Source organism: Bos taurus, chromosome 5 (assembly GCF_002263795.3).
Source record: "Bos taurus isolate L1 Dominette 01449 registration number 42190680 breed Hereford chromosome 5, ARS-UCD2.0, whole genome shotgun sequence".
Taxonomy (NCBI): Eukaryota; Metazoa; Chordata; class Mammalia; order Artiodactyla; family Bovidae; genus Bos; species Bos taurus.
The window spans coordinates 110,387,527-110,414,611 of NC_037332.1; the positions used below are offsets into that span (position 1 = coordinate 110,387,527).

Here is a 27,085-nt window from a genome sequence, read left to right on the forward strand (position 1 = left end):
ATATGATGGTGTGTATATATATATTACTGCAGCTATAAGTCGTATATATGACATATATATATATATGACTGCTGCTGCTAAGTCGCTTCAGTCGTGTCCGACTCTGTGTGACCCCATAGATGGCAGCCCACCCAGCTTCCCCGTCCCTGGGATTCTCCAGAACACTGGAGTGGGTTGCCATTTCCTTCTCCAGTGCATGAAAGTGAAAAGTGAAAATGAAGTTACTCAGTTGTGTCCGACTCTTCGCCACCCCATGGATTGCAGCCTACCAGGCTCTTCCGTCCATGGGATTTTCCAGGCAAGAGGACTGGAGTGGGTTGCCATTGCCTTCTCCAATATATATATATGACTATGTGTATATATATATATGACAGCAGCTGTAAGTCATACATATATGAATATATATGTGACTGTGTGTGTGTGTATGTATATGACTTACAGTACTGTCACCCTAGAAATGCTCAGGTCGGGAGGGCCACCTAAACCCAGGTGAGGGGAGCCAGAGGGGGCCGCAGGGAGGCCGCTGGGACCCCAGGCGTGGGGAGGCTGCAGACCGCAGGGCCCACCCAGCTCCAGAGGACAGGCCTGGTCGGAGCGGGCCCAAGCAGCCAGACAGACCAGCTGCTCAGAGCTCAGACCTCTGAGGCCCACTGGCCCATGGAGGGGGGGATGAGCAGGTGGCCAAGACAGCAGCTCACCCAGTGTTGCCTCAGATCTGAGGGGGCTCAGGGGGCTCCTGGAAGCCAGGCTTCCCCCATCCCCTCAGCCAGAGCCATTCTGTGCTGTCTGTTCACCACACGGGGTTCCCTGGGCAAAGTAGTTTGCAAAAAGAATTCTGCTGCCAGAAAACAAACCAAGCAAACGAAATGGACAACTGGCCTGGCCGACTTCCCAGAGCCCGCGTCTCGCTCGGGAGGAAGTCCAGGATGGCCAGGGAGCAGGTGGGAGGCCCTTGGACCTGGCACAGCAGTCCAGGTTCCCCTCCCGCCTGAGAGGCCCGGAAATGGGGTGCAGCTTGGCTCAGCTGCGCTGGGCAGCCCACGCTGACCCAGTGATGGGGAATAGCCAGGCCAGGCTGGGTTAAGGGAGGAGGGCAGTGGCTGAGACAGCACAGGGTGTCCTGAGAAGGGCCTGGGGGCTGTTGGCAGACGGGGCCCTAATCCCACTTGTGCCCTTAGCTTGGGAAGGAGCTTGGCTCAGACGCTATTCTGCTCTGGGCCTCGGTTTTCTCTAGTAAACAATGTGACCACTGATGAATTCATCTGACACGTGCCAGGCCTGCGGGTCCTGGTAAGCCGGACCACAATGCCTGTCCTCCAGGGGCCTGATTCCTGGTGGGGAGAAGAGCCAGTGCCTGGACCACGCCAGCGGCTGCACCCACGTGACTCTCAACCCCACCTCAACTTTGGCTTTGCGGCTCCCCTGCCTGGAGCCCGTTCCTGCCATGGCCACTTGGCTCAGTCTCCATCCTCCCAGTGAGGCCCTGTTCTTCTCAAACCACCCCGTTGAGAACTGTGCCACCACCTCCTCCCTCCAGTCCCTCTTCCCTGCTTCATCTTCCCGCTAGGTCACCGCTGAACACACCCTACATTTTACTTAGCTGCGGTTGTTATTTATTGCTAGTACTTCTCCACTTGAAAGCACTCTGAGGGCAGGGATTAGACCCATTTTGTTCACTGCCATAACCTTGGTCCCTAATCGAACATCAGGCACATAGTCAGTGTTCAGTAAATATCTATAGAATGAATAACAACCATCCCCACTGTTGTCTCCATTTTACAGATAAGAAAACTGAGGCTCAGAGACGTGATTTATCCAAAGTCACACAGCCAGTGCCTAACAAAGCCAGGGCCTTCTGATTCCTAAAGCACATTTCTCTTTCCCTTTGACCAGTGACTGCCTTAGACCTCAGAGGACAACCTGGGGAACAGTGCTAGGCAATGAGAAGAAGGCCCATGGCCTTGACCGGAGCCGTTCTACAGGACAGGTTTGCCCTGACTCACTTGGCCTTCTTACTCTTGCTGTGGGAGCATCTGTGGGCTGTACCAGCTGTGGCATTTGGCCAGGGTGGCTTTGGGCAGAAAGGGGACTTCAGGGCCCTCCAACGTGTGGGGCCATCGCACAGCGTGGGCTCCCTACAGCAGTAGGAGGCATATACGCAGTTGTTTGCTGCGGGAGGTGGGAGGCTGCAGGCAGTGCCGTATGGGCCACGTCTGGGGCTCCTGTCCCTCACCAGGCTCCCCCAGGCTCAGCCCAGGCAAGGCCCTGGCCCCCACCCCAAGCTGGGGGTGGGATGAGGGGACAGAAGGACCCCTGCCCCTTCCTGCCAGGAAGAGGTGACTCTCTTGGGCTCTGACTCTGCTTTGGTTGATGTGATCTCTGCCACTTTCCCCAGATTCCAGCAACACCTGTGCCTAGATTCTGACAACCGTGCCCTCTTGTAGCCAGCCCGGGGTAGGAGAGAGAGCGTGGGCCTGGGAGCCAGGCTGATCCACCGGTCGGAGATGCTCGGTCAGGCACTCCACTTCCCCGAACCTCGGTCCCCAGTCTGTTCCTTTCTTTCCCCAAATTCCAATAACAGGGACTTCCCTGGTGGTCCAGTGGCTAAGACGCCACACTCCCGATGCAGGGAGCCCGGGTTTCATCCCTGGTCGGGAAACGGGATCCCACTTGTCGCAACTAAGACCTGGCGCAGCCAAATTAACATTTTAAAAATTCTAATAACAGCCTCGGCAGCGCTTTCCTCACCTGTCAGGCTGTTCCCAGGCTCCACCCCTCTGTTGGTGCTGTGACCTCCTCCTGGCAGTCCATCTCACCTTTCCTCTCTCCACTAACTCACACGCACACACTGACACACACACACACAAACACTCACAAATCTTTCAAATCCTAGTGACAATAGCGTCTGCTCCAGGAAGTCTCCCTGGACCCCAGGGTGGTCTATGCGTCCCTTCACTGTACCCATAAATCCTGTTGCCTTGGTCATTAGCACTGTCTCCCTGCCAGACACAGGCCAATGTATGAGCTCCATCTCTGGGGCTGGCCAGCAGTGTATAGACTGAGTGGGTGGAGTCCACAGGACTGCCTTGGGGTCTGCGCTGGACGCAGGGTGCCCAGGGAGAATCACTAGGGTGTGGCCCGTGTGGGGAGACAATCTGGGGGCGGGGAAGGCCTCAGCGGGTGTCTCAGCGTGAGGAGGGCTCTCAATTCACTGCCTCCCCGGGCCTGGGACTCTGGAGAAGTGGGCCCCGTCATCGGGGGACATGAGGAAGGTTTTGCAGGGCTCTCTTATCAGCAGTGACATCTCAGATCTCCTTGACATTGTTCACCTTTCAGTTCATGACCGAGAGGACCCTCCTGAAATGCAGGATTCGGCCCCAGAATAAAGGGAAGGGGAGGAAACTGCCTATACTTAGTGCCTGTTGGTCAGGCTCCCCCTGGCGGCTCAGCTGGTAAAGAATCTGCATGCAGTGCAGGAGACCTGGGTTCTGTCCCTGGGTTGGGAAGCTCCCCTGGAGAAGGGCATGACAACCCACTCCAGTATTCTTGCCTGGAGAATCCCATGGACAGAGGAGCCTGGCGGACTACAGCCCACGGGATCACAAAGAGTTGGACACGACTGAGGGACTAACACTTTCTTTCACTTTCAGTCAGGCCTCTGGCACTTCTTACCACCTAGCAGTTCACTAAAATCTTTGACAGGTGGGACGTAGGGTGATCGTCACCTTTACAGGAAGCTGGGCTTGGAGAAATTGCGGGGCTTGTCCAAGGGGAGCATCTGGTGGGGGGGGAGCCCAGAGTGTCTGACACACAGTGATGCCCTCTCTCACCCCCAAGTGGCCCCCAGGATTGGGCCAAATGTCAGGGGAAGAATCTGCCCCCGGAAGGAGAGGTGGGGCAGGGAACCCCAGGGCTGGGAGAAGCTGGAGGAGACCGGAAGACCTGTCTCTGCTCTCAAGAGGCCTAGGGCTACCGGGAAGCTGCCCAGTGGAGGTGCAAAGAGAAAGGCTGTGAGTTCTGAATTATGTTGCTCAAAGTCGGAACCTGGCAGGGGTCTCCTGTTCTTGGGCCAGCTTGACATTAGATGGAAAGGTCCCCCTGACTGCTCCCTACTTGGCCCTCCACCCCTGAGCCCAGAGGTCGGGACTCCTTACTGGAGGCCAGAGACCTCCCTGTCCTGGTGGAGGGGATGTCCCGGCTTCCTGCCCACAGTGTCAGGGACCAAGTCCGGCCCCTGTGAGAGAGCTGTGTGACTGTGGGAGTGGCCTTGCGTCCCTGGGCCTTGGTTTCTGCATTTTGTCAAAAGTGGAATAGTGGGGCTTCCCTCGTGGCCCAGTGGTTAAGAGTCCGACTTGCAATGCAGAGGACACGGGTTCGATCCCTGGTCCGGGAAGATCCCACTTGCCACTGGGCAACTAAGACTGTGCTCCACAACTACTGAGCTTGAGAGCTGGGGCTCTGCAACAAGAGAAGCCTCCACTCACTTCAACCAGAGACAGCCTGTGCACAGCCAGGAAGACCTAGCACAGCCAAAAATAAAATTAATTAATTAAATTTAAAAAAGAAAATAAAAAGTGGAATGGCACCATCTGTCTTGAGGAACCACGGTGAGGATGAAATGAGGACTGACATGGAGCCTCGCCCTTAACTCACTGGCTCCCTGGCTTCCTTCCCAAACTGGTCCACAGGCAGGCAAGGCAGGTCAATCTGAAGTTGAGCCCGATGGTCCAGGAAAACAGGCCTGGGGTCTCTGAAGAGCCCTGAACTTGCAGTCTTCTCTGGATTCTGCTCTCTGCACAGTTCCTGTGGCTGTGTGACTCTGGGCAGGGTACTAAACCTCTCTGTGCTTCAGCGTCCTCACCAGGTAAACCACAGATGTGTGAGTGGCTGGGTTTTTTGTTTTGTTTTTTTCTTTTTTAGGGTGAAATGCGGAGCATGGTAAGAGTCCCTCTCCAGGGTGACTGTAGTCTTGGGGTGCGGGGCTCTGTGCCAGAGGTGACAACCCAGCCACAGAATGAAGTGCGAGGGTCTGCCTTCTTGCTTTCTGGGAGGGCTTCCTGGTGGCTGAGGGGGGCTGGCCCAGCCTGTGTTTTCCTCCAGGGCCTGGGGTGACAGCACCAAGGCCTACAAGCTCTGGCCTGGCTTGGCCACTGGAGTGGGGAGGGGCTCAGTATCGCCTTGCTTAAAGCGAACCCACTGAACAGAAAATTCCAAGGAGTCCTGAAAGTCCAAATTTTAGAGTGCTCCCTCAGTCTCCGAGAGGATCTTCATTGTTTTGAAAAGTTCCCCAGTCAGATTCCATTAACGGGACCCCTTCCCTGGACGGTGAGAGTAGAGGGGAAGTCTTGCAAGATGGGGACTGTGGAGCTGAGTTACAGGAGGAGTGTGGGGTTCAGAGTGTGAAGTGGAGGCGCTGGGGCCTGGCTGCATCATAACTTCAGTGACGGTGGGGACCCACCTGCTCTTAGGTGGCTGCCTCCGTACCCACACTGGCAAGGTACACAGTAGGTGCTCAATAAATGTTTGTGAGTGAAGAGCCAAAGGAAGTCAGGTCCGAGGGATTCATGATTTTTCCCACTTGGGCTTGATGAACCTGAGGAGTGGCTGTAGTCCCCCTCCTCCCCAGGCCTGGGAGGAGGGCAGGGTGTGGACAGAGCCGGGCGGGTCCCCCCAGCGCAGTCCTGCGGTCCCAGAGCGGGCAGTCTCCAGGGAGCCTTGTTATGCGCACATGTGGCCACGAGAGGTCGCCCCGCACCGTCAGCCGCCGTGAATCCAGCCTCCCAGAGGACCCCTAGCGGTGGAGAAAGGAACTCACCTTGCAGAAAGCAGGATGCGTTCGGAGCAGGGTTGGACAAAGACCATCTGGAGGGTCAGCTGAGGGACACTGTGAAAGGGACTCTTGGGGCACAGAGGAGGAAATGGGCCCAGAGAGGGGTGGCTGGTCCAAGGGACACACGGCTAGTCCACCCCCAGAGGACCCCTCCGAGGTCCTCATCACATGGATTTGAAGAGGGCCTCCTGTCGTTGGGGCCGCTTTGTCTGGGTTCCCCCAGACTTCTGGACTGCAAGGTGGAGATGGGGGTCAGGAAGGGCAGGGCTGGTGGGCGGGGAGGATGGTGGTGGGGCCACGGGGTGCACTTGGCTTACCCAAGGCCACCGCCTTCTTGGTAGCCATCTCCTCCTGCAGGGAGGGCTCAACCAGTCATGCTGTGGGTACAACTTGTCTCCATTGATGTGGAAACATCACCAAGTGAGGCGGGTGCCCCAGGGGCTCTGGCTTGGCCCTCACTGACCCTGGAACCCCATGCCTGAGGGGCAGGCCTGGCCCTGGGCACCCAGTGGGTCCTCCTGAGAGGCAGAGAGGCCAGGCCATGCTGCAGGCCAGGTGAGGAGCTGGGTTTGTCCTGGGCCATTGGGGAATCTATCAGGCGGGGGTTAAACTGGGGAGCACGTGGCCCTTCTAGGTCAGTTCAGTAGCTCAGTCGTGTCCAACTCTTTGCGACCCCATGGACTGCAACTTCCATGGACACCAGGCTTCCCTGTCCAACACCAATTCCCAGAGCTTGCTCAAACTCATGCTCATTGAGTCGGTGATGCCATCCAACCATCTCATCCTCTGTCGTCCCCTTCTCCTCCTGTCTTCAATCTTTCCCAGCATCAGAGTCTTTTCCAACGCATCTGGTAGCCAAAGTATTGGAGTTTCAGCTTCAGCATCAATCCTTCCAATAAATATTCAGGACTGATTTCCTTTAGGATGGACTGGTTGGATCTCCTTGAAGTCCAGGGGACTCTCAAGAGTCTTCTCCAACACCACAGTTCAAAAGCATCAATTCTTCGGCACTCAGCTTTGTTTATAGTCCAACTCTCACATCCATACATGACCACTGGAAAAACCATAGCTTTGACTAGACGGACTTTTGTTGGCAAAGTAATGTCTCTGCTTATTAATATGCTGTCTAGGTTGGTCTGGGTTAGCAAGATGTGGGTGGGGAGCTGGGTTAGGAGGCTGTGGTCACCTGCACCCACGACACAGCTCACAGCCCAGCTCACGCTGACTTGCAGGGCAGGTGACTGGTTTTGTCTGGCTGTCTCCCTTCAGCCCTCCAAGCTGGGAGAGGAGGCTTTTCTCCTGGCTGTCTGGCTTCAGGATCCTGCCAGACGCCTTCCCTGGCTCCCCACAGCTGGTCTGATGGCAGGTGGACACCCCCCCCAGCCCCGTCCTCAGCTCTGCCCACTCCCACCTTCAGCGACTTCAGCTGCGGTGCTCTGACCCCTCCTCATCTCCCTGGGGCCTGCAGAAATCCCTTCTTGGCCTAGTTCAAATATTACCTCCTCTGAGAGGACCTCCTGGCCAGTTTGGGCAGTGAAGCATCTCCCTGGCACCCCCATCCCTTGGAAGTTCCATGCTTACCATGAGTGGGGTTGTTGGCCAAGGCCTAGGGGGTGGAGCCGCCTGAATGCAGGGACTGGCCCAGCAGCAGGTACATCATCCAGCAAGAGGGATGTGGAGAGAGAGGACAGAGGGGTCCAGGGAGGCTGAGCCCCACTCTTGAGTCCCTGAACTCAAGTTCGACACTCTCACTTTTTGGTCAGCGAACTTCTCCTAGGTGTGACACAGAAGAGCTTGTCCTTCTGCGCCAGCGTTGACGTGGCTGTGTGCATGGAGTGGGCATCTCCTAGGTGTGACACAGAAGAGCTTGTCCTTCTGCGCCAGCGTTGACGTGGCTGTGTGCATGAAGTGGGCAGAGGACTTGCCCCGTTTGCCCTGGCCCGGCTGCCAGGTTGTGGCCCCAGGCTGTGTTGGGCAGCACCCCTTTCTCCAAGGATCCCTTGCCACCCTTGAAATCCTATGGCTCCTGAAGCCCCCATGGCTGCTGGCCAAGCTTTGGGGGTGGGGGTCAGGCATGGGCTTCCCTGGCTGTGACAAGGCCACTTAAAGGGGCCCAAGAGGAGGGGGAAGCCAAGAATAGCAGCACGGCCATCGAAAGGAGTCCCAGGAGCTGGAGGGGGCACTGTGGCCGCTATTCAAACAGCTGCAAGGCCAGGAAGCTGGACCGCACAGGCATTCTCTGCTGCTGCTGCTGTAAGTCGCTTCAGTCGTGTCCGACTCTTTGCGACCCCATAGACGGCAGCCCACCAGGCTCCCCTGTCCCTGGGATTCTCCAGGCAAGAATACTGGAGTGGGTTGCCATTTCCTTCTCCAATGCATGAAGGTGAAAAGTGAAAGTGAAGTCGTTCAGTCTTGTCCAACTCTGAGCGACCCCATGGACTGCAGCCTACCGGGCTCCTCCGTCCATGGGATTTTCCAGGCAAGAGTACTAGAGTGGGGTGCCATCGCCTTCTCCGAGGCATTCTCTCAGGGGATGCTAATACTGTGAGGATCGTCAGAAGTGGCACCTCCTGGACCCAGCCATGGAGGGAGGGCATCTCCTGGAGGGCTGTCCAGAGATGGAGTCCAGAGGGTGCCCAAGGCCCTGGGGATGCCATGGAGGTGGCCAAGGGAGGGAGCCCTGGCCGGGTGGGGCGGGCTGGGCTTAGGGGCACTGACAAGAGAAGGGGCCGCAGGTCAAGGGGCCAAGGGACCAAGGGGAAGGCAGGTTTGGGCTCTGGATTCCTCGGGAACTGAATGCTTACTCCGCCCTACTCCTGGCCCTTGGCAAACCTCCCAAGATGTGGGTCCATCATCAAGGTGGCGTTGCCCCTCCCAGCTCCACAGGGGCTCTGAGCCGGGGGTGGGGCAAAGTGCGAGGACCAGCTAGGCCAAGGAAAGGCTGAGCAGCCGCTCCGCGTGCAGCCTTGAGGCCCTCCACCCAGCCCTGTGCTCCCAGCACTCAGCGGGCCACCGCACACTGTCGCCTCCCCGGATTCAGCACCCTCCCTCCATCCTGGTGCCGGCCTCGCCCTGAGACCCCAGCCTGCCCCTGCCACGTGGACGCTGTCGCCTCCTTCACTGCCCCCCACCTCCATCCTTCCTGCCATGAAGGAGGCCCACAGAGGCCTGGCCCTGCCCGCCTCTCTGGAGCCATTTCTTGGCTCATCTCCCCCACCCCCCGCTCCACCCAATGGCCTTGTTTTCTGAAAAATGCGTCCACACCCTGACTTCAGCCTCAATTCCTTCCCCTTGTGTTGAACTCCACGTCCACTTCCGTCGTGTCCCTCCTCTGGTCTCAGCACCCCTCCTGGGCACACCCACCCGCCACGGTCACACAATGGACATGGAGCTGTCCCACTGGCCCCCGTGTCTGCCTAATGCAAGCTCCCCCGGGGAGGGGCGGGCAGACTTGCCCCGCTGTCCTGTGTCCCTGGGCCCCAGCGCAAGCAGCACAAAGAATGTGCTGAAAGGTTTTGTAGACGAGGATGAGGACACTCACTTGATAAACATTTATTGAGCACGGGTTGTGTACACAGCCTTGTGCTCAGCCCTGTAAGAGGTTTCATAATGCAAGGCCCTGTGGCTCTCAAAAGAGCTCTAGATCACACAGTGTTTAAGGGGGAGGTTCTGTGCCTGCCCAGGGCAACTGGGGGCTTTGGCGGGGGCTCTGCCTAGAACACTCCTGAACAGCCCGCCGGCTTCCCTGTGCTTGGCCCGCACAGTGTTCTCCAGGAGCCCCTTTAGAGCTCACCTCCCCTAGACTGTGCTCCCACAGGCAGGGACCAGGGTGGGGGCCTATTTCCTCTGCACAGGGCCTGGCATCTCCAGAGCTTATTAAATACTTGCTGAGTGATGGCTGGAAAGAGCATCAGGCCAGCAGGCAAAAGGCCAGCCTGGGGCACAGGGTCCTGGCTGATGGCTCGCTAGCCAGTGACGATGCTCTGGCAGAGGCTTTAATAGCAGGAGCTCCGCCCTGACCCCTTTCCTGGGGCTGCTCATTCGCTTAATCCTCCCTGTGACCTCTGGGCTAGAAGGGCAAGGACTTCACTCCTTTTCGCGCCTGAAGAGAACGAGGCTCAGGAGCAGGGACTCACTCAAGGCCACACGGCCAGCAAGCGGTGGGGCTGGTGTTGGAACTCAGGTCTGATGGCATCCCCAGTGTTCTTGGTGTTCCTTAGCAAGCTCTTCCAGCCTTAGGAATCAACTCGCGCTGCTTCTGAGTCTTTGTATTTTCTTATTAATCAGCTAAAGAGGGGTGACTTTCTGAGTCCCAAATAAACTTGAGGTCTCCTTTGAGGGGCCTGGAGATTTGGCTGAGGGCATCAGAAATAAAGGGATGCCCCTGGTGCAGCCATCACTGGTGTGTTTGGCTCGTGTGCCCTGTTGCTCTGAGCTTCCTGGAGAATTTTCTAATTTATCACCCATTTATCCATCCATCCATCCATCCATTGTTCATCCATCTTTCATCCATAATCCATCCATCCATCCAACCATCCCTCATCTATCCATCAATCCATCCATCCATCTTTCATCCATCCATCCATAATCCATCCATTCAACCATCCCTCATCTATCCATCAATCCATCCATCCATCTTTCATCCATCCATCCATAATCCATCCATCCATCCAACCATCCCTCATCCATCCATCCAACCATCCCTCATCCATCCATCCATCTATTCACCCCTCTAACCAGCCTTACTCACCTGCTCACTAGTCACAATGCACCTCTGATACATAGCAGGTCCTATGCTAGAGAGAGAAGACATATCTCCACAAAGTCAATAAAACGTAGCTGGTGTAGATATGATGATGAGGCACGGTGGGGACACAAAGTGACCTGGAGTGTCCAGGGACTGCAGTGGGGGGCGGTCCTAGAGGGGTTGGCAGCACCCTCCCCACGTCTCTGAGGCTACTGGTGTGTAGAGGAGAAACCTCTGCCCCAGGCCGGCCCCCATCCCAACACATCCCAAGTTCTCTATGAGGCCATTTCCTCACTGTTGGGGCAGAGACCCTTATAGAATCTGCCTGGCTCACTTCACTGGGCCATTCTGAGGCTCGAAGGACAGACACAGCTTGGAGAGTGCTCGGCAACAGCAGAGTCCTCACAAGTATCTGCTGTCAGGACAGTCCTTCCCACCTCAGGATGGAAAGACAGCGTCTGGTCCCGGCTGTTTGGGATCCTCAGTCACTGGACGTGTGTGTGGTCACCCTGTGTCTCATGCCGTGACCCTGCAGAGCCCAGATGCCAACAGGGCCTTGGAGGCAACTACCTACCTGGCCTGCTGAGCCCAAGCTTCCAGATTCCCACATCTCCCAGGGGTCGCGGGGGCTCCCACACTGGCCCTGACCCCAATTCCTGACCAGCACTTCCCACCTTCAGGCATTTCCACCTTCATGACCACTATCTCCTTGGTGCCCTAGGAGAAGTGACCAAGGAGACGAGGCAGGGCAGGAGCCGGGAGCCCTATTTTGCAGGTGAGAAAACAGATCCGAGAAGCTGAGTGGCTGTCCCATGGCAGGCAGACCTCTGGAGAGCTGGGCTCTAGTGCCCTGTGGGCCTGCGGTGAATCCTGGCTGTGTGACCTGGAGCTTAACCTCTCTGGGCCTCGATGCTTCATCTGTAAAAGCGGGGGCTGATGGTGTCTTCTCACAGGATGGATGTACGAACTACATGAGACCGTTTGGAAAACGCTTCCCAGGCGGTGCTAGTGGTAAAGAACCTGCTTGCCCATGCAGGAGAGATGAGGGACACGGGTTTGATCCCTGGGTCAGGAAGATCCCCTGGAGGAGGAATTGGCAACCCACTCCGGTATTCTTGCCCAGATAATTCCATGGACAGAGGAGCCTGGCGGGTTACAGTCCATAGGGCTGCAAAGAGCTCGACACGGGAGGAGCACCTTGGCACGCACATGACAGTATCTCTTCACAGGGTAGATGTACCAACTAAGCGAAACAGTTTGGAAAATGCTTAGGGCAGCGCCTGGCACACTTGGGACCCCCAATAGTTCGGAAACATTACGAGTACTAATTCAGATCCTCCACCGCCTAAGCTTGCTCCCTTTCTACCCCGCCCCCGCCCCGCCTTCCTAAGGACTGAAGACAGCAGCTGGCGGTGGGAGGCGGTTACTTTAAATATGGGATGAGGAGAACAAAAGGAAAATAGAACAGGGCGGTGGCTTGTGGCTAAAATGGAACAATTCCCCTCCCAGACTCGGGGGAGGATCTGAAGGACAGTATCGGTGTTCCCTGCTCCTTCTTCTTAAGGAACCAACAAGTCCTGCTTCACATCTCCGTCAGTCCAGCTGGGGGCGGGTGAGACACTGGCCAGGGACCCCCACCACCCCAGGGGACACCACCTGCCTGCCCCAAAGGCTCTGTTCTCGGGAGAAGCAGAAGTAGGTTAAGCGGGACCCTGGAGCTTCTCCGCATCACTTCCGAGAGAGCATTAAATCTTCACCAGAAGATTTCTCCACGGGCCCACCGCCAGCTTCAAGGGCAGCCCTCTCGCCCCCTTGGCAGCGTGCCCACCGTCTTGGTTGCCATGGGGCCCTGCTACCCAGCCCCTGCCCTTCATCTTCTCACACTGACAGCCTTGGTGCCCTTGCCCCGCTCCCACCCCCAATCCTAGGGAGGCCTGTGCTTCTAGGGTCTGTGCAGGTCCTGGTGGAGGGGACCAGTGTTCAGTTCTCTGCTCTCCCAGGCAGAGGGCCGGGGCCCCGAGGGTGGGGGGCCTATGACTTGGCCCCCCAACATGTGTGCAAAAAAGGCTGCCGACTTCCCCTATGCTGAGCCGGCAGAAGGGACTGAGGTGTCTGGGCAACGGGCCTGTGAACTCAGCTGGTGCCCCGATGAGCAGGACTGGTGAGGCTGGCAGGCGGGGGGTCTGGGTCCCAGCTGGAGCCGCTTCCTAGCTGGACCCAGGCAAGATCTCTCATCCACCCAGCCTCATCTGTAAATGGGGACAGTGATGACCACCTTGGAGTTCTGTTGAGGATACAAAACATCACGTCATAAGGAAGCGAGCCCAAGTGCCTGCCAAGTGGGGGACACTGAGCAGCTGGAGTCTCCTTGTCCTCAACCTCTTCCTCCTTCTGCCCTCTTGGGAACTCCACTCGCACATCCTCCACCACTCTCAACATCCATCTCGGCGGCTTCCTCGGGCACTGCTGTTCTGCACATGCTGGCCCCCCTCACCTGAGGCTGCCCTCTCCAAGTATCTCTCCCCTCCCCATCTCATCCCTCCCCTGGGAAAGCCTCAGCCTAGTTCAATGCCACCTCCTCTGTGACACCTTCCCCAGCGCCCTGGGGGCAGTGACAGTGCCTCTTTCCCTGAACCCCACATTCCTCTGAACCCCACCCTCCCTCTCCCTCTGGCAGATGACTTATAAGTGCGTCCTGCTTTTCCATTTCTGGGTCTGCCTTCCTCAGTGGACTGCCAGCTGCCTGCCGCGAAGGCTGGGGTGTTCCAGCATGCCTACCGCTCAATGGTCACGACCCTCTCCTTTTCAGTCCCGGTCAGCAACTGCTTGTTGAATCTCTGGCTGTGAGCAGGGAGGGGCCTGGGAGGATGGTTAGGGTGACCACGGCTGGCATGGGTTCCAGCGGGGAGAGAGAAGGAGAGCCACTGAGGTCAGCAGCGTCGTGCTGACTTTCCGCCCTGTCTTGCAGCAGCTGAGTGTCAGGCAGGTTCCCATCTCCAAGGTGGGGAGACGGCAGCACCCCCAAGCACAGTGTGTATGGCGGGGGTGCCGTCTGCTCCAGGGGCAGACCTGAGGCTCTTAGCAACCTCAGGAGCTGGTGCGTTTTATCCCCATTTTTATAGGCAAAGCCACTGAGGCTAGCGAAGTTAGGAAGAGCAGGGCTGGGCCTGAGTCAGGTCTGTGGACCTCAGAGCCCACACTCCCTGGCTGCCACCCTACCACTTGGGATTCACGCTGAGCCTGGCTTACTTTGTGGCACCTACGTGTGGCAGATTAGAGGCGAGAACAGCTGCCAAGGCAGCAGTTAATAAACTGTAGCTATTCCAGGCCTCAGCGCCCACCTCCTTGTATTCCCATCTGCACGCTTCGCCAACCGCCCCCTGCAGCACCTGCTGTGGCCCAGGGCTCAGGTCAGCGCAGGTCCAAGGTCAAGGAGTTGCCCTCCCCACCGAACCCCCATCCCACAAGTCCCAGAGGGTCAGATGACCAGTTAGGTCTAGATGACCACAGTTAGGTCTAGGTAACCAGCCTTGGGGCAGTGACCCTGACCTCCTCCTTTTTCTCAGGACCCCACACCAGCAGCAACTCAGCGAACACTTGTGAAATTCACCAGCAGTCTGCCGCGCTCCCCTCCCTGCTCAGCTGCCTGGGTCTCTGAGTAGAACTGAGGAGGGATGGGATGCCGTACAGCAGAGTTGTCGACAGATCCCATGACAAATGGACTCGAAGCCTTAGGAGGCTGTGACCGGGCCAGGGCCCAGGGCTGCCAGGCCTGGATGTCCTGGTGAGCCACCTCAGGAAGGGAAGGTAGGCTGGGGAGCAGGACAGGCTGGCCCAGGTCTGCCCAGACCCGGCATTTCTAGGGGTAAGACTCAGATTGGGGGGAAGGGGGCTTCTCGGGTCTGCAGGGCGGCCCCTCACGCCACGCATCTCCTCCCAGCATCACTTGGCCAGGAGCACCTCCTCCCTAGGGGAAATCCCTCTCTCCTTTGAGAGCTGGCTTTCAGGGCCCACCCTGCCAGGGGCTCCCTGACACTCCCTAGGCTGGATGTGGAGGCCTTCCATCCACCCCCACCATGCCCTCTGCTCTCTTTTTTAAAGAATTAATTTATTTTTAGTTGCTTCAGCTCTTCCTTGCTGTGCTCGGGCATTCTCTAGTTGCAATGATTGGGGGCTGCTCTCCACTTGTGGAGGTGGCTTCTCTCCTTGCGGACCAGGCTCAGTAGCTGCAGTGCCCAGGCTCAGTTGCTCAAGGGGATGTGGGATCTTCCTAGGCCAGGGATTGAACCCTTGTCCCCTGCACTGGCACATGGATTCTTAACCGCTGGACCGGCAGGGAAGACCCTTCTTTTATTTCATCACTTTTCATGTCCAGTTGGAACAACTGGGTTCCTGTGCTCCTCCTCCATAGACCGCGAACTCACTGAGGGCAGGGTCTGTGGCTTCTCCGTCTCGGTGTCCCCATTCATGGGGGGAATGCTTGAAGAAACATCTCTGAACAGAACAACATGATGTGAGACTGAAAGCGTCTTTACGGTGGCTCAATCTGGCAACCAGGGTGCTCAAGTCAGTGTCCCCAGGGCCTGCACCGTGACGGAACAGGGAGGCGCAGGGCCTGGGCGCTGAGACACCAGCAGCCTTACCAGGTTCCTGGGACTCCCGCGCAGCCTGACAATACTGAGCCTGGCTCCAGTTCCCCCCACAAGAGACTATAAGATCAAGGTCAGTTTTTGGTTACTTTAATTGTAAAAACCAAGACATTTATATATAAATAAGACCGCTGTGTAAAATAGGATTCACCCTTCTACTAAAACCCTTCTTCCCACACTCAAAAAGAATATAGAAAACCCAGCAGAGATAAGAAGTACAAATCGGCATGCGGTCCCTGATGAGAAGTAAGTGGCAGGCCAGGTTTCCCTGCTGAAACAGGCCTCGCGGCGAGGGCGCTCCTGGCCCAGGCGTCTCACCGGAGGTCAGTGACACTTCCAGAAACCGCGCAGGCGCGGTTCCCGCACCCTCAGCCCCTGGTTACCAACTGCACACGTGGAGGCAAGGTGGGGGGAGGGCCGGGGACGGGGCGGGGGGCAGGCTGCTTGGTCCTCATGCCAAAGCCAGGGGGTTGTGGAGCTGTCGGCCGGACAAGACGCGGTGGCATGTTCAGCCCGGGGCCAGGCGGGAAAAGGGGCTTCTGGGGGTGGGGTCACCGCTTCTCCAGAAGACGAGGAGAGGGCCCTTAGTGACCCCCTAAGAGGAGAGGCTCCCTCGAGGCCATCTGCACACAGGCCCCGTCAAGACGAGAACGGGCGGACGCCTGCCCACAGTGCTGGGTGTGGGAAGGCGTGGGGGCTTAGCAGGTCCCTGTGAGAAAAAAATGCCACCCCCCGCCCCTCCTTTGACCCTGTCACACACACCCCCCCCCCCAGCCCTCCCCTGCTGCCCCCTCACACCCGGGGACTCAGCGTGAGATGGCTGCGGATGCACACGCGGGGCGCGGCTCAGGACACGGTACACAGGACAACGGAGAAAAGACCCCAGCTTTCCTCTGGGAAGTCAGGACCTGCCCGTGGCTGCTCCCCGCTCCCAGGGGGACAGCTTTTGGGGGAAAGGCCTGCGGGGGTGGGGCGGGGCGGGGAAGGGCGGGGGGACGGTGTGTCAGGAGCACTTCCAGACACACACAGCCAGGGTCCCCCCGAAGTACAGGTAGAGGAGGTTCTTCACCTCGTGTGTGATCTCAAAGCCGAAGCCTTCGCCGATCACCACATGCCAGGAGGAGCCGAACTTCTTGTCCATGGTCTCTTTGATCATCTTGGCAGCGCTCTGCAACGAGAGCAGGCTCGTCGGGGGCGGGCGGGTGGGGGGCAGCTTGGGGGTGAGAGTGGGCGTGAGTCAGTGCCCTCGCGGGGAAAGCAGAAGTCTCGGCAAGAGAGAGGCCTTGTAGACTCGTGACTGCTGTTGGGCTCTCGGAACCTTCAGACAGGGTTTCCGGCCCCTCCTACCAGGGGCGGCTACACAGCTACGGCGAATCGGACTTTCTACCTCAGCCGTCGGAAGACACCGGTGAGGCGGCAGGGTGGGGCATCGGGCCTGAGACGGGGCGCCGGCTGGAGCTTGGAGGCTGCTCTCAGCCCTCAATGAGCCAGCACCCCTGAGCACATGCTGAGGATGGAGCGATCGTCGCGGATGGAGCAATCGCCGTGGATGGAGCCATCGCCATCGTCACAGCGAGGGCTCAGGGCTACCTTCAGGGAGCACAGCGGCCTTCCCTGGCGCATCTGGTGGGCTCTGGGAGAGAAGCCGGCCTTGCCTCTGTCAGCTGCGGCAGCGGCACCCGCCGTCCTTCCCGAGCTCGCTCTTTCAAGAGGTCTCGGGAGGGGCAGAGGCCCGGCCTTCGCGGGGTGAAGCCCCAGGCTCCGGCACTTGCTGTCCCGCCGCCATGCCAGGCGCCTCACCCATACCATTTCAGGACGTCTGTCCTTAGGACCACCCAGCGAGGAGGCAGCATCCTCGCCCCCTGGCACAGACCGGGAAACTGGGGCCCCGCGATGAGAACTGGCCTGTCCAAGGCTAAAGACATAGGAAGGGGCTGGAGACTGAGATCTGAGCTTGGGCCTGCCTGGCCTGAAGCCGGGTGCAGTGGCCAGGGTCTGCCTCCCCCACAGGCTGCCACCACGCTGGCTTCCTTCTTGTTCACCAGCAGACTGATGAATGACTTTGCCTGTGTCCATGCCTACCTGGTGTCGCCAGCACCTAAGGCAGTACCTGGCACAGGGATGGTGTTTAACATCTTTGCTGAATGGATGAATGGATACATGAATGAATGCCTGGGCGGGCCTCTGTTCTCCACTGGGATGGAGCCAAGGGGTAAGCATCCTATTTTGCAGCCCACCTGAGACGGTGCATGTGGACAGGGGTGTCAGAGAAAGTGCCCTGGCTCTTCTCCCTCTAGCACTGGGTCAGTGCCCGAGACAGCGCCAGCCTCTGCTCTCACTGGCCTTCCCCACGCTCTGAAAGCTTCCCAGGAAGGGTTAGCCTGGCCCCAGTGGCACTCTGTGTAGCTGGCTGCGGGGACTGGGGCCGCAGGGGTCACCCAAGACACGAGGGGCTGCACTGATGGCAATACCTCGTTGTTGTTGGAGAATTTCTCACAGGCCGTGACACACAGCTCCATGGTCTCCACTCGCATCTCCTCTGGCATGTCCGAGTGCTGGAGACAGGGCGGGGGACAAACAGAGACAGCCTTAGCCTGTGACCCGTCTTCTGGGCTGGCCTCTCGTCCCAAGCTTAAGGCACGGGCAGAGCCCAGAGAGAAGACCCATCTGCTGACGGAACCGAGCGAGGCCTAGTGGGCTCTTACATCCAGGGTCCCTGTGCAACCAGCGACACACTGGGGAAGGCGGCTGGCCAGGCAGGAGCACGCTGGCCATGGAGACGCTTTACCAGCAGCCTCAGAGCACAGCTGACTCGCTCAGGTCCTGAAGAGATGGTGCGGCCGCTCTGAGGGCCCCCTGCTTTTCTGCCCGGCCCTCTCTGGGTGCCCTCTTCCCCTGGGCTCCGTCTCCACCCTCGCCTCTTCTCCAGCTCCTGCTCTGCAGGGATCCCGCCCTGCTCTGTGGATGCAGACATCTTCTATGCAGGCAGGGCTCCCACATGTTCATCCTTACTTTGACTTCTTTTTGGGGCTCTGGATTCCTATGTCCAGCTGCCTACTTGCCAGCCTCAGAGGTCTGAAAGATAACGCTTGATGTTCCCCCACAAACCTAGTCCTCTGTCTTCCCCCTCTTGGTAACCGACACTGTTCTCTCTCCCACACTCAGGACAAAACCAGCCCTGGCAGTCCCCCGTGGCCTGCTTTCCCTCATACCCAGCATCCAGTGCGCTGCTGAATTCCATTGCTCTCCCTTCAGCTTCTGTCTAGAGCCCTACCGTGTCTTGCCATCTCTGCTCCGTGACCTGGACCTGGCCACCCTCTCTCTCCCTGGGTCTCTGCAGTAGCATCCTGGTTGGTCTCCCCGCTTCCACTCGGGTTCCCTAAAATCCACTCTCCATCCAACAGCTGGAGGGCTCTTTCAGAAACATTAAACAGATCACCAGACTCCTACTCCTCTGCTGAAGGCTCTTGACTGTTTCCCTTTGAAGTCAGGATGGGATCCCCATTTCTCACTGTGGCCCCCAGGCCTGGGAGGCTGGCCTGGCTGTCACACTGACACTCACGTCCTGTGCCCCCTCACTTGGCACTCATTCCAGCCACACTTGCCGCCTTCCTGCGCCTCCCAGATGCTGAGCTTGCTCAGGCTTTCCATGCCTGCTGCTTCCCCTGCCTAGAGAATGTTCTCCAGACTCTCATAAGGCGTGCTCCCTAACTTTATTTAGGTCTCTGATCAGAGAACTCGTTCCAGAAGCCAATATTTACTCTCCAGCTCCTTACTTCTGCTTTATTTTTCTTCAGGGCACTTGTGACCTGAAATTATGTTCTTTAAACCTTTTTTCCACATGGGCCAGGCTTCTGTCTTGTTCACTCCCGTATCCACAGTGCCCAGAACAGCGCCCGGTATGTAGTAAGTGGCCTAAGTAATTGTTGAATGAATGAATGGATGAATGAATGAATGAATCACTGTGGGCGCCCCCTCAGTCTCTAGACTGGCCAGCAGAGCCCGTCATAATCTCCTCCCAATGCTATCCTGCGGGGATAAGCTCCCCCTCACCTCTCTCTCTAAGGCGCTTGGGCCCTGCTGGCCACTGCCTCCCTCCCCCGGGCCTTACCCTGACCAGAGGGAAGGTCTGCAGTCGTTTATAATCAGCCTCATCTTTCTTCCCTTCTGTTTCTCCCATGATATTTCCACTGTGACCAGGAGGAGAGAGGGATGCTTTCAGGAGGTGCTGGGACTGGTAATTAAGACACACCCAGGAGATTCAGGAAGCAGGCCCTGCCAGCTTGGTGGAAGCAGAAAATGTCTTTCCCCAAGGGGTGCTGTAGAAAACAGGAAAAACCAGGAGAAAAGAGTTGGCTTAAACACTATACATCACAAATTAGAAATGTCTCAGTAACAATCTGACACCTCCCCGTCTCAACTCCTCCACATCCCTTTCCAAATGGCCAGCAAGTCTGGAGACGGGAGGATGAGTCAACATGAGATGCTGGGACCCAGTTAAGAACACGCTGGTACGATGCTGCAAGCCCACACTGTCATTATCAAGACAAATACTGACTGCCCGCCAGGCTGAGGGTGGAGCCTTCAGCCTGCAATTAACGAACTTGGCTTCTCTGCTAGGCTACTATGTAAATCGTCCTTGCTTCCCGGCAGATGTGGTCAGGAAGTGAAATGTCAGGTCGTTGTTCAACAGTTCTGGGCTTATGGGCAAGCAAGTGCCTCCTTCTGCAGGTCCTGGCTCTAGAGGAGAAATGTGACCAGTGACGCTCTGCGCCCTCCTTGGCGTGCCAGGCAGCCCGCCTCTTCTCGTCCACTCCCTCCGGCCACCCTGTCCTATCCGGCTGGCCCAGGAGTTGGGAGGCTCAGGCCTTAGTTACTGGTCCTTCCGCTCACTAGTTATGTGGTTTGGGGCCTCAGATTTCTCATCAGTAACATGAAGGTGGTTATATCTACCTCGTGGGGCTGTTACGAGAATCAAATGAGATGGCGTAGGCCAGGCACGTAGTAGGCACTCAGCAAACACCCAGCAAACTGTTTTTCCCTCCCTCTGGCTCCTCGGAGATTCACATAAGGATATGATGGAAAAGTTATAAAGCCTAATACACATGCGTAGATTTCTTTTTTCTTTCCAAATCTTACGGAAAAACAGATGGGGCTTTTCCTTAAAAGATGGGCCTGGATCCTAAATGACTGGAAGCAGTGCTTGAAACTCAGTGTTTCTCTCTATCCTACAAGTCAGTTTATCCTATAACTCAAAGAACTTTTAATCTCAGAAGTACAACTAATATAAATGAAAACGAACCACCACATCATTAAGCCCCTTTTAACTATCCTTACTGGACAAATGGGTGTCCCTGATGGCTCAGTAGTAGAGAATCTCCCGGCAATGCAGAAGCCGCAGGTTTGATCCCTGACTTGAGATGATCCCCTGGAGGAGGAAATGGCAACCCACTCCAGTGTTCTTACCTGGAGAGTCCCACAGACAAGAGGAGCCTGGCGGGCTATAGTCCATGGGGTTGAAAAGAGTTGGATAGGACTGAGTTGGTATGCAAATACAGCCAAATAATGTTATCATATTCCAGCATCGCTCACATTTCCAAATAAATTTAATTTTCATTGCACAGCCCCTGAACCCTGAAGATGCCCAGCGTAGTAACGGGTAGGTAATGACGGGTGACATCGGTTGGGTTTCCTGCGGGCCAGACACTGTTGCAAGTACTCCACGTGCACTTACTTGGTCCTGAGCCACCAATCACCCCGTGAGTTAGGTCCTGCACGTAAGGGAGGCATCACCACTCTGGAGGTCACTCAGCTACTGAGCGGCAGAGCTGCAGCTGACCTGGGATGGTCTCCGACACAGGTGATCCTAACACCGTCCTCACATTACAGGGCCTGCACACAGCAAGCACACGAGGTGGGCGCCCACACACCTCGCCCCGAGGCATGACCACTAGCATGGCTCCCACAATCCCAGCAGTGAGAGGAATGTTAAAGCGTCCCTTTCGGTGTCTCCCTGTCCAGCGCTAACTTGATCCTTGTTTGGTCAAGCCTTGAGCTTTCTGGGCACATTTTTTCTGGGCAGTGCTTTCAAGTTTATCCCTCTCTCTGGTGCTGCAGAAATCCTCAGTGCTACTCCATGTGGTTGGCTCCCTCGAGCGAAGCTGGAAGCCTGGCATCACCCTCTGCCCGGCAGGGGGGGGGGTCCTCCCCCCCATTGCCCGGGTATGCTCTGGTTTCCCAGCAGACAGACGGCTTCTTATCTCACCATCCTGGGCATTTGTACCACCCAGATATTAGCTGTGTCTGTTTGTCTCTACATATAAGCTGGCAAATGACCAAGTACGATCTCATTGTCCTTTCTGCTCAAGTTTCTTTATTTCACAAAAGGCAGTGAATCAACTTGTCCTTTCTCGTTCCGATTAAGGCCCCATCCCCCGTCCTCCTTGCGGTATTTGGTAAAGGCCACTTCGTTGCCTCCTCCCCCACATCATCAAGGGGTGACAGAAGGTGGGGGCTACACTGATGTAAAAGGATTACATCCTTTGTAAGCTTTGCTGTCTCCTGAGACTTTCAAGTGGGAACAACTTATGATGCTGAAGCAGCTGCTTTAGGCCCCTTCCACCCGAATATTTCAATCCGATTCAATTCGGCCTCTGGGCTAACAAGAGCCAGCGTGGAGGGGAGCTCAGAGGCAACCGTGCACACGTCTGCCCTCGGGGACCTCAGGGTCCGTGACCACTGCTCGGACTCTGCTTCAGCATGTGGAATCCTGGATGAAACCACACTTCAGAGGTGTTATCAAAGCCCATTCTTCAGGAACAAAGTGGGAAAGCCACTGGGACAGTTGTTTTTTTGGGGGGGTGGGGTGGGTGGGATATCACCTGATAGAGAAGATACAAGACTATGAGGTGGGGCATTGAGGCTAGAGTACCAGCTCTAAAACCGAAAGCAGTTCTGCCCTCTTCCCTGCTTTGCAGCCTGAGGCAAGTAATTTAACCTCCTGAGCCTTGGTGTCCTCCTCTGCGAAATGGGACGATCCCACCTTGTCCTTCTCAGGGAGCTGTCGTGAGCACCAAGTACACATGCACACGAGCGTTTGGAAACCGGAGGGCCCTCTGCACCCAGCACTGCGCTGCTCTAACCACCGCCACGTTATCAGCTGAGACTTCGTCCACATCTTTCGGCCACATTTATTAAAGATCATGACTGCAAGTGGCTTTTCCTAACCTCTACACACACTTCTGGGGATCCAAAAGGGATGAGACTCAGAATGAAAAGGAACAGTGACAGACAAGGTGTCTCCAAATGTACGAAGGTAGAATTTTTATGACACTGTACCATTATAGCACAGCTACAGTCATTCAGCTCCGATTTTAAAGCCCTGCTGACTGTTACCCAAAATAGCACAACTCAAGTTTTAATACCCTTATCAATCTTCCATGCAAACGAGTGTGTGCCTGACAGGTCCAGGCCAGAAAGCAGTTGCGTCAGGTCTAAAAGAGAGCCCTTTAATAATTTAAGTGTGCTCCCGGCCAGGGCACGCGAATCTGCTGGGTAGCAGAGCTCGACTCTCCCCGGGGTCCGTCTGGGCGCACAGAGCCAGCGTCAGCCTTGCTCCCGCTCTGCCCTTTATTCTCCTTCTCACCCAAGGGCCCTTATGGAGCCTTACACAGCCTCGCCCATGTCTGACATGAGGCTTCTCCTCGGCAATGAGCTGGGCTCCTCATCTCATCATCTTGTCAAAGCCTGTGTCCTTTGTTCTTTTCTGGACACTGACCTCAGTCACTGTTTATTCTTTTGCTTCTGAAATGTTTGGGAAGAATCCTTAAGTGGGTTAGGGGATGTAGGAAGGAGGAAGGAAAAAGGAATGAATTCTGGGAAACAAAGGCCCCTCACCACCCCGTCCAGCCACTCAGCACCTGGAATAAGCTTGGTTCGCAGACCACAGCTTGCCGCCTTGACCTCTTTCCAGCATCGGAGAGATGGGAGGACATGTGTGGAGCATAGCTTTATGGTTGTGAGTACAGACTCCACAAGAAGGTCTGGCTTCACACCTCGGACTGTCTCAGATAAGTGTTTAACCTCTCCAGGCCTCATTTTTCTCATCTGGAAACTGGGTCTAAAAACAGACTCTACTTCACAGTCAATGTCAGCTTTTGTTACTGGCGCGGGAGGAAGTGTCCTTTGAATCCCAGCCAACTCAACAGCGAAATGCTCAGGCAAACAAACCAACACTCATCGAGCTCCCGCTCTGTGCCGTTAGTACTGAGGCAGGAAGGAGTCACAAGTGAATTCTGCAAACACAGTTGGGCTGGAGGAGCTCTGGTGCAGTGAGTGATACATTGCTTTCACACCTGCTGTCTCATTTCATCCCAGAACAACCTGTGGGGGCAGCACCCACTCACAGTTCTCAGACAAGGCACCTCAGAGAGGTCTGGGGGCTGGCCTGGAGGGACACAGCCAGGATCTGAATCCTTATCTACTCTTCTCTACCTTCTGTGCTTTCTCTCCTGTCCCGAGCAAGTAGGAGGCAAGACAGTAACACAAACAGTGTCCATCCTTGGCAGCCAGCAGTCCAGACTCCTGCCCACACAGGCCTGCTGGTTCCAGCTGTAGTGAGGCCACACACACCCTCGGCACCTCGGACATCCTCCCGCCCTCCCCTGACAAGTCCGCCCTCTGCCTTCTGGCAAACAAAAGGTGAGGCTCGTAAGGTGAGGAGAAAGGAGAGGACTTGAAGGCTTTCACCTAAGATATCAGGGAGGTCCGGAAACAACACGGACCATCTAGGTTTCACCATCAGTTTGAAATGCATCATCTACTGTAAAAGAAAGTTTCAAGAGTAAGAAAGTGATGATTGCAGGATAAAGAACAGTCCTCGAGAAGACAATTACCTTTCATGTACACAAAGGGTTTTGGTTTGTTTCACATCCCCCTTATATTTTTTCATTTCACTGATGTCTGGTGAAAACTTCTGATGTGCCTTAAACCAGGGGGAGGGAGGGAAAGAAAGATGGAGAGATAGAGATCAAGACATTTTCTTTATGTATAAGATGATGTAATAAACCATACTGACTCATATGGTTCTCCCTCATGGACATGGCCAAGTTTGGATGCCATCCGCACACTTTAGTCAAGATACAAAGCATTACCTATCACAGCCATCACAAGGGGACAGCTGCTTACTACAGACAGTGGGTTACTAAGTCTCTTACCCGCCTCCTCCCCACCCCCCCTTTCACACCTACTCCCCCTTCTCCCACTCAAGGGAACAGATTTGAACGTAAGTGACTAAGAATGATGTTATCACAAAAATAAACTGAAGTTAGCACTGAGTTACTTTTTAAAAAAATCATTCATAATCACTAATCACTGGTGACGTCTCATAGCCAGTCACGACTCAGCAGTGTGTCGTGAGTCCAGACAATCTCCCGAGGATGAAGGACTTGCTCTGCTCTTCTGTAGATGCCCCCAGAGCAGCGTCCAGGGTCTGGCACGTGGCAGAAGCCCAACAAATATCTAAACTCTAATTAAACTGTATTTCATTTGCCCCCTGGGAAGGGGGGCCCTATCAAATCCCTTCAATAATATCTATTGAGCACCGACCTTGAGCAAGGCAACAGGATGGGTGTTTTATGTAGAGGATCTCATTTACTCCCCCTAAGAACTCCATCAGACAAGCACTATTATCCTTACTTCCCTGACGATCATTCAGGCTGAGCAAAGCAAAGCGACTTCCCACCCAGCTGATAAATGGATGAGCCAGGATGCACTCGGCATATATGACTAGGACTAAGCTTTCTCAACTGCTCTGCTATAAGCAAGAGAGAGTCTCCGCTTTCAAGGAGCATACAATCTAATATGAGGGAACAACACACATACCCAAGGAACTAATTATGGTTCATGGCAGAGAACAGGAAGTGCCACCAGACAGACACGGAACTAGAAGGAAGAGGAGAATTCTGGAGGACAGGGGAGAGGACAGTGAGTGTGTGGTGGCAGGGGCAACATTTGAGTCAGACCTTAAACGGTGAGTGGGAATCCTGACTGGTGCGCAAGGCGAGGAAGACATTCCAGGCAGAGTGATGAGCAAACACAGTGATGTCGAAGCAGAAAGCTCAAAGGGTTTTATGGGAAAGTCCAACAGTCCAATTTGGCCAGAGGACAGAACCTGGCAAATGAGAAGAGAGGAGGCATGCTGGGAAAGAGGCTGGGATAGGGTTGTGGATGTGGAGAAGAGCCCTGAGACCCAGGCTTAAGAAATATGCATATTTTTAGTGGAGAAGGAGAAGTCCTTTGGAGGTCTCCTGGCGGCTGGTGACATGGCTGTGTTTTGACAATTACTCTGGTGGACTGGGTTAACAGGAGGAGAGACTGGGGGTAGGAACACCAGTTAGGAAGCTATAGAGATGGCCTGGGTGACAGGCATTAAAAACTTGAACCAGGATGATGGCTTCAGACATGGAGAGACTATGAGATCCTTGCAAAGGCAGAAACAAAGATGTGACACTGCCTAAGTGGGATAAGCACGGCAGAGGGGCAGATGACGCCCCAGGAGGACGGTGATCTCACTGAAAGAGACCGGAGAATTCAGGTAGAACAGATGGACAGACAGAGAATGCGGGACACTTTGATGTTTGAATTACTGAGTTTAATTTGTTGGTGAGATATGCAAATGGAGGTATCTCCTCAGGAGAAGGGGATCACAGAATCATGGATATTACCAGGGGGAGGAGGGGAGCCATCAAGTCCAATCACTACATCAATAAAGCAATCTCTATTTCAACCCCCACCCCCAAAGTCTCACTAACGATGGAAGCCCAGGAGAAGTATCTGAGCTGGAGATGTGAATTGGAGGGTGAAACGGGGAAACAGGGTGATTCTCAGAGGGAGGGAAATGCGTGGAAATATGAGACAAAGGAAGGAAGTTCATATTATTCTCAGAATCCCCCGAGGAGATATGCTATAGTATCCTAATTCTGTATATACTCAGGCTGGACTCCAGGGAGATTAGAGAACTTGCTAGGGTCCTGTAGCTGGGAATCCAAATTAGGTTTGCCAAGTCCTTTTCTCCAGGAGACGGTGAAGGAAGGGAAGCCTGGTGTGCTGCAGTCCATGGGGTCGCAAAGAGTCGGAGGACACGACTGAGCGACTGAACAACAACAAAGTCCTGTTCACTATACTCCAAACTTCCCATGAAGATCACGTCCTCGGGGAAGTCTACAGTTGGGTCAAAGAATCACATCCTGGAACGTCAGAGTCAAAGAGACTTTAGGGATCATTCAACCTAACTTCTCATTTACAAATAGGGAAACTGAGGCCCAAAGAGGGAAATGACCAGCCTCGACTCTCAGACAGTCGTCAAGTGTCCAACTCAAGCGGTCTGGGAGGAGGCGATGGCGACCACCCGCCCACCCATGGGAGGAGGGGGTTACTCTGCGAATGATGGGGTATCAAGGTGCAGGGGGAGTCGGGTTAGAGAGGACGGAGGAACGTGAAGCTGGAGGGGATCTCAGAAGGGCCTGCAGAGTAGCGACAGCGAAACTGTCTCGACAGAGCTCGCAGGTCCCCGAAGTGTGGTGGCGGCGCGGGGGGGTGGGGGCGTGGGGAGGATGGGGGTTGGGAGGATCTGGAACTGGGGACCAACAGGCAGGAGGTTGAGGTGGGGCCTCTGCGGTGGGCGAGGCCCCGCCCGCCCCGCAATGCCTCCCGGTCCCGCTTCGGGCCGGCCCTCCCCGCCCGGTTGCCCGCCGCACCCCGTGGCCTCACCTGCTCCCGAGGGGGCCGGAGCTAAGGCCTCAGCGAGCGCACCCCCGCCAGGGTTGTCAAGGAGCGAAACAAGAGTGTCTTAGCAACAGC

General features: G+C 55.8%; 1 protein-coding gene across 3 annotated transcripts; it reads right to left on the minus strand.

The window, feature by feature from the left end:
• Positions 1-14,927: 14,927 nt before the first annotated feature.
• DNAL4 (dynein axonemal light chain 4) lies at positions 14,928-27,085 on the minus strand. Of its 3 annotated transcripts, none has more exons than XM_059886758.1 (5): positions 26,996-27,085; positions 19,338-19,545; positions 17,698-17,781; positions 16,296-16,394; positions 14,928-15,071 (listed from the first exon to the last, which is right to left on the minus strand). In XM_059886758.1, the coding sequence occupies exons 2-5, from the start codon at positions 19,404-19,406 to the stop codon at positions 14,943-14,945; spliced, it is 381 nt and encodes a 126-aa protein (XP_059742741.1). In that variant the 5' UTR covers positions 19,407-19,545; positions 26,996-27,085; the 3' UTR covers positions 14,928-14,942.

Bases quoted from the DNA above. Each gene is read 5' to 3' on its own strand.
- DNAL4 (XM_024992237.2), bottom strand. From the start codon at position 19,406: ATGGGAGAAACAGAAGGGAAGAAAGATGAGGCTGATTATAAACGACTG. The intron at 17,782-19,337 runs GTAAGGCCCGGG...CCCTGTCTCCAG, and splicing joins AGACCTTCCCTCTGGTCAGG to CACTCGGACATGCCAGAGGA. The intron at 16,395-17,697 runs GTATTGCCATCA...CTCTCGTTGCAG, and splicing joins AATTCTCCAACAACAACGAG to AGCGCTGCCAAGATGATCAA.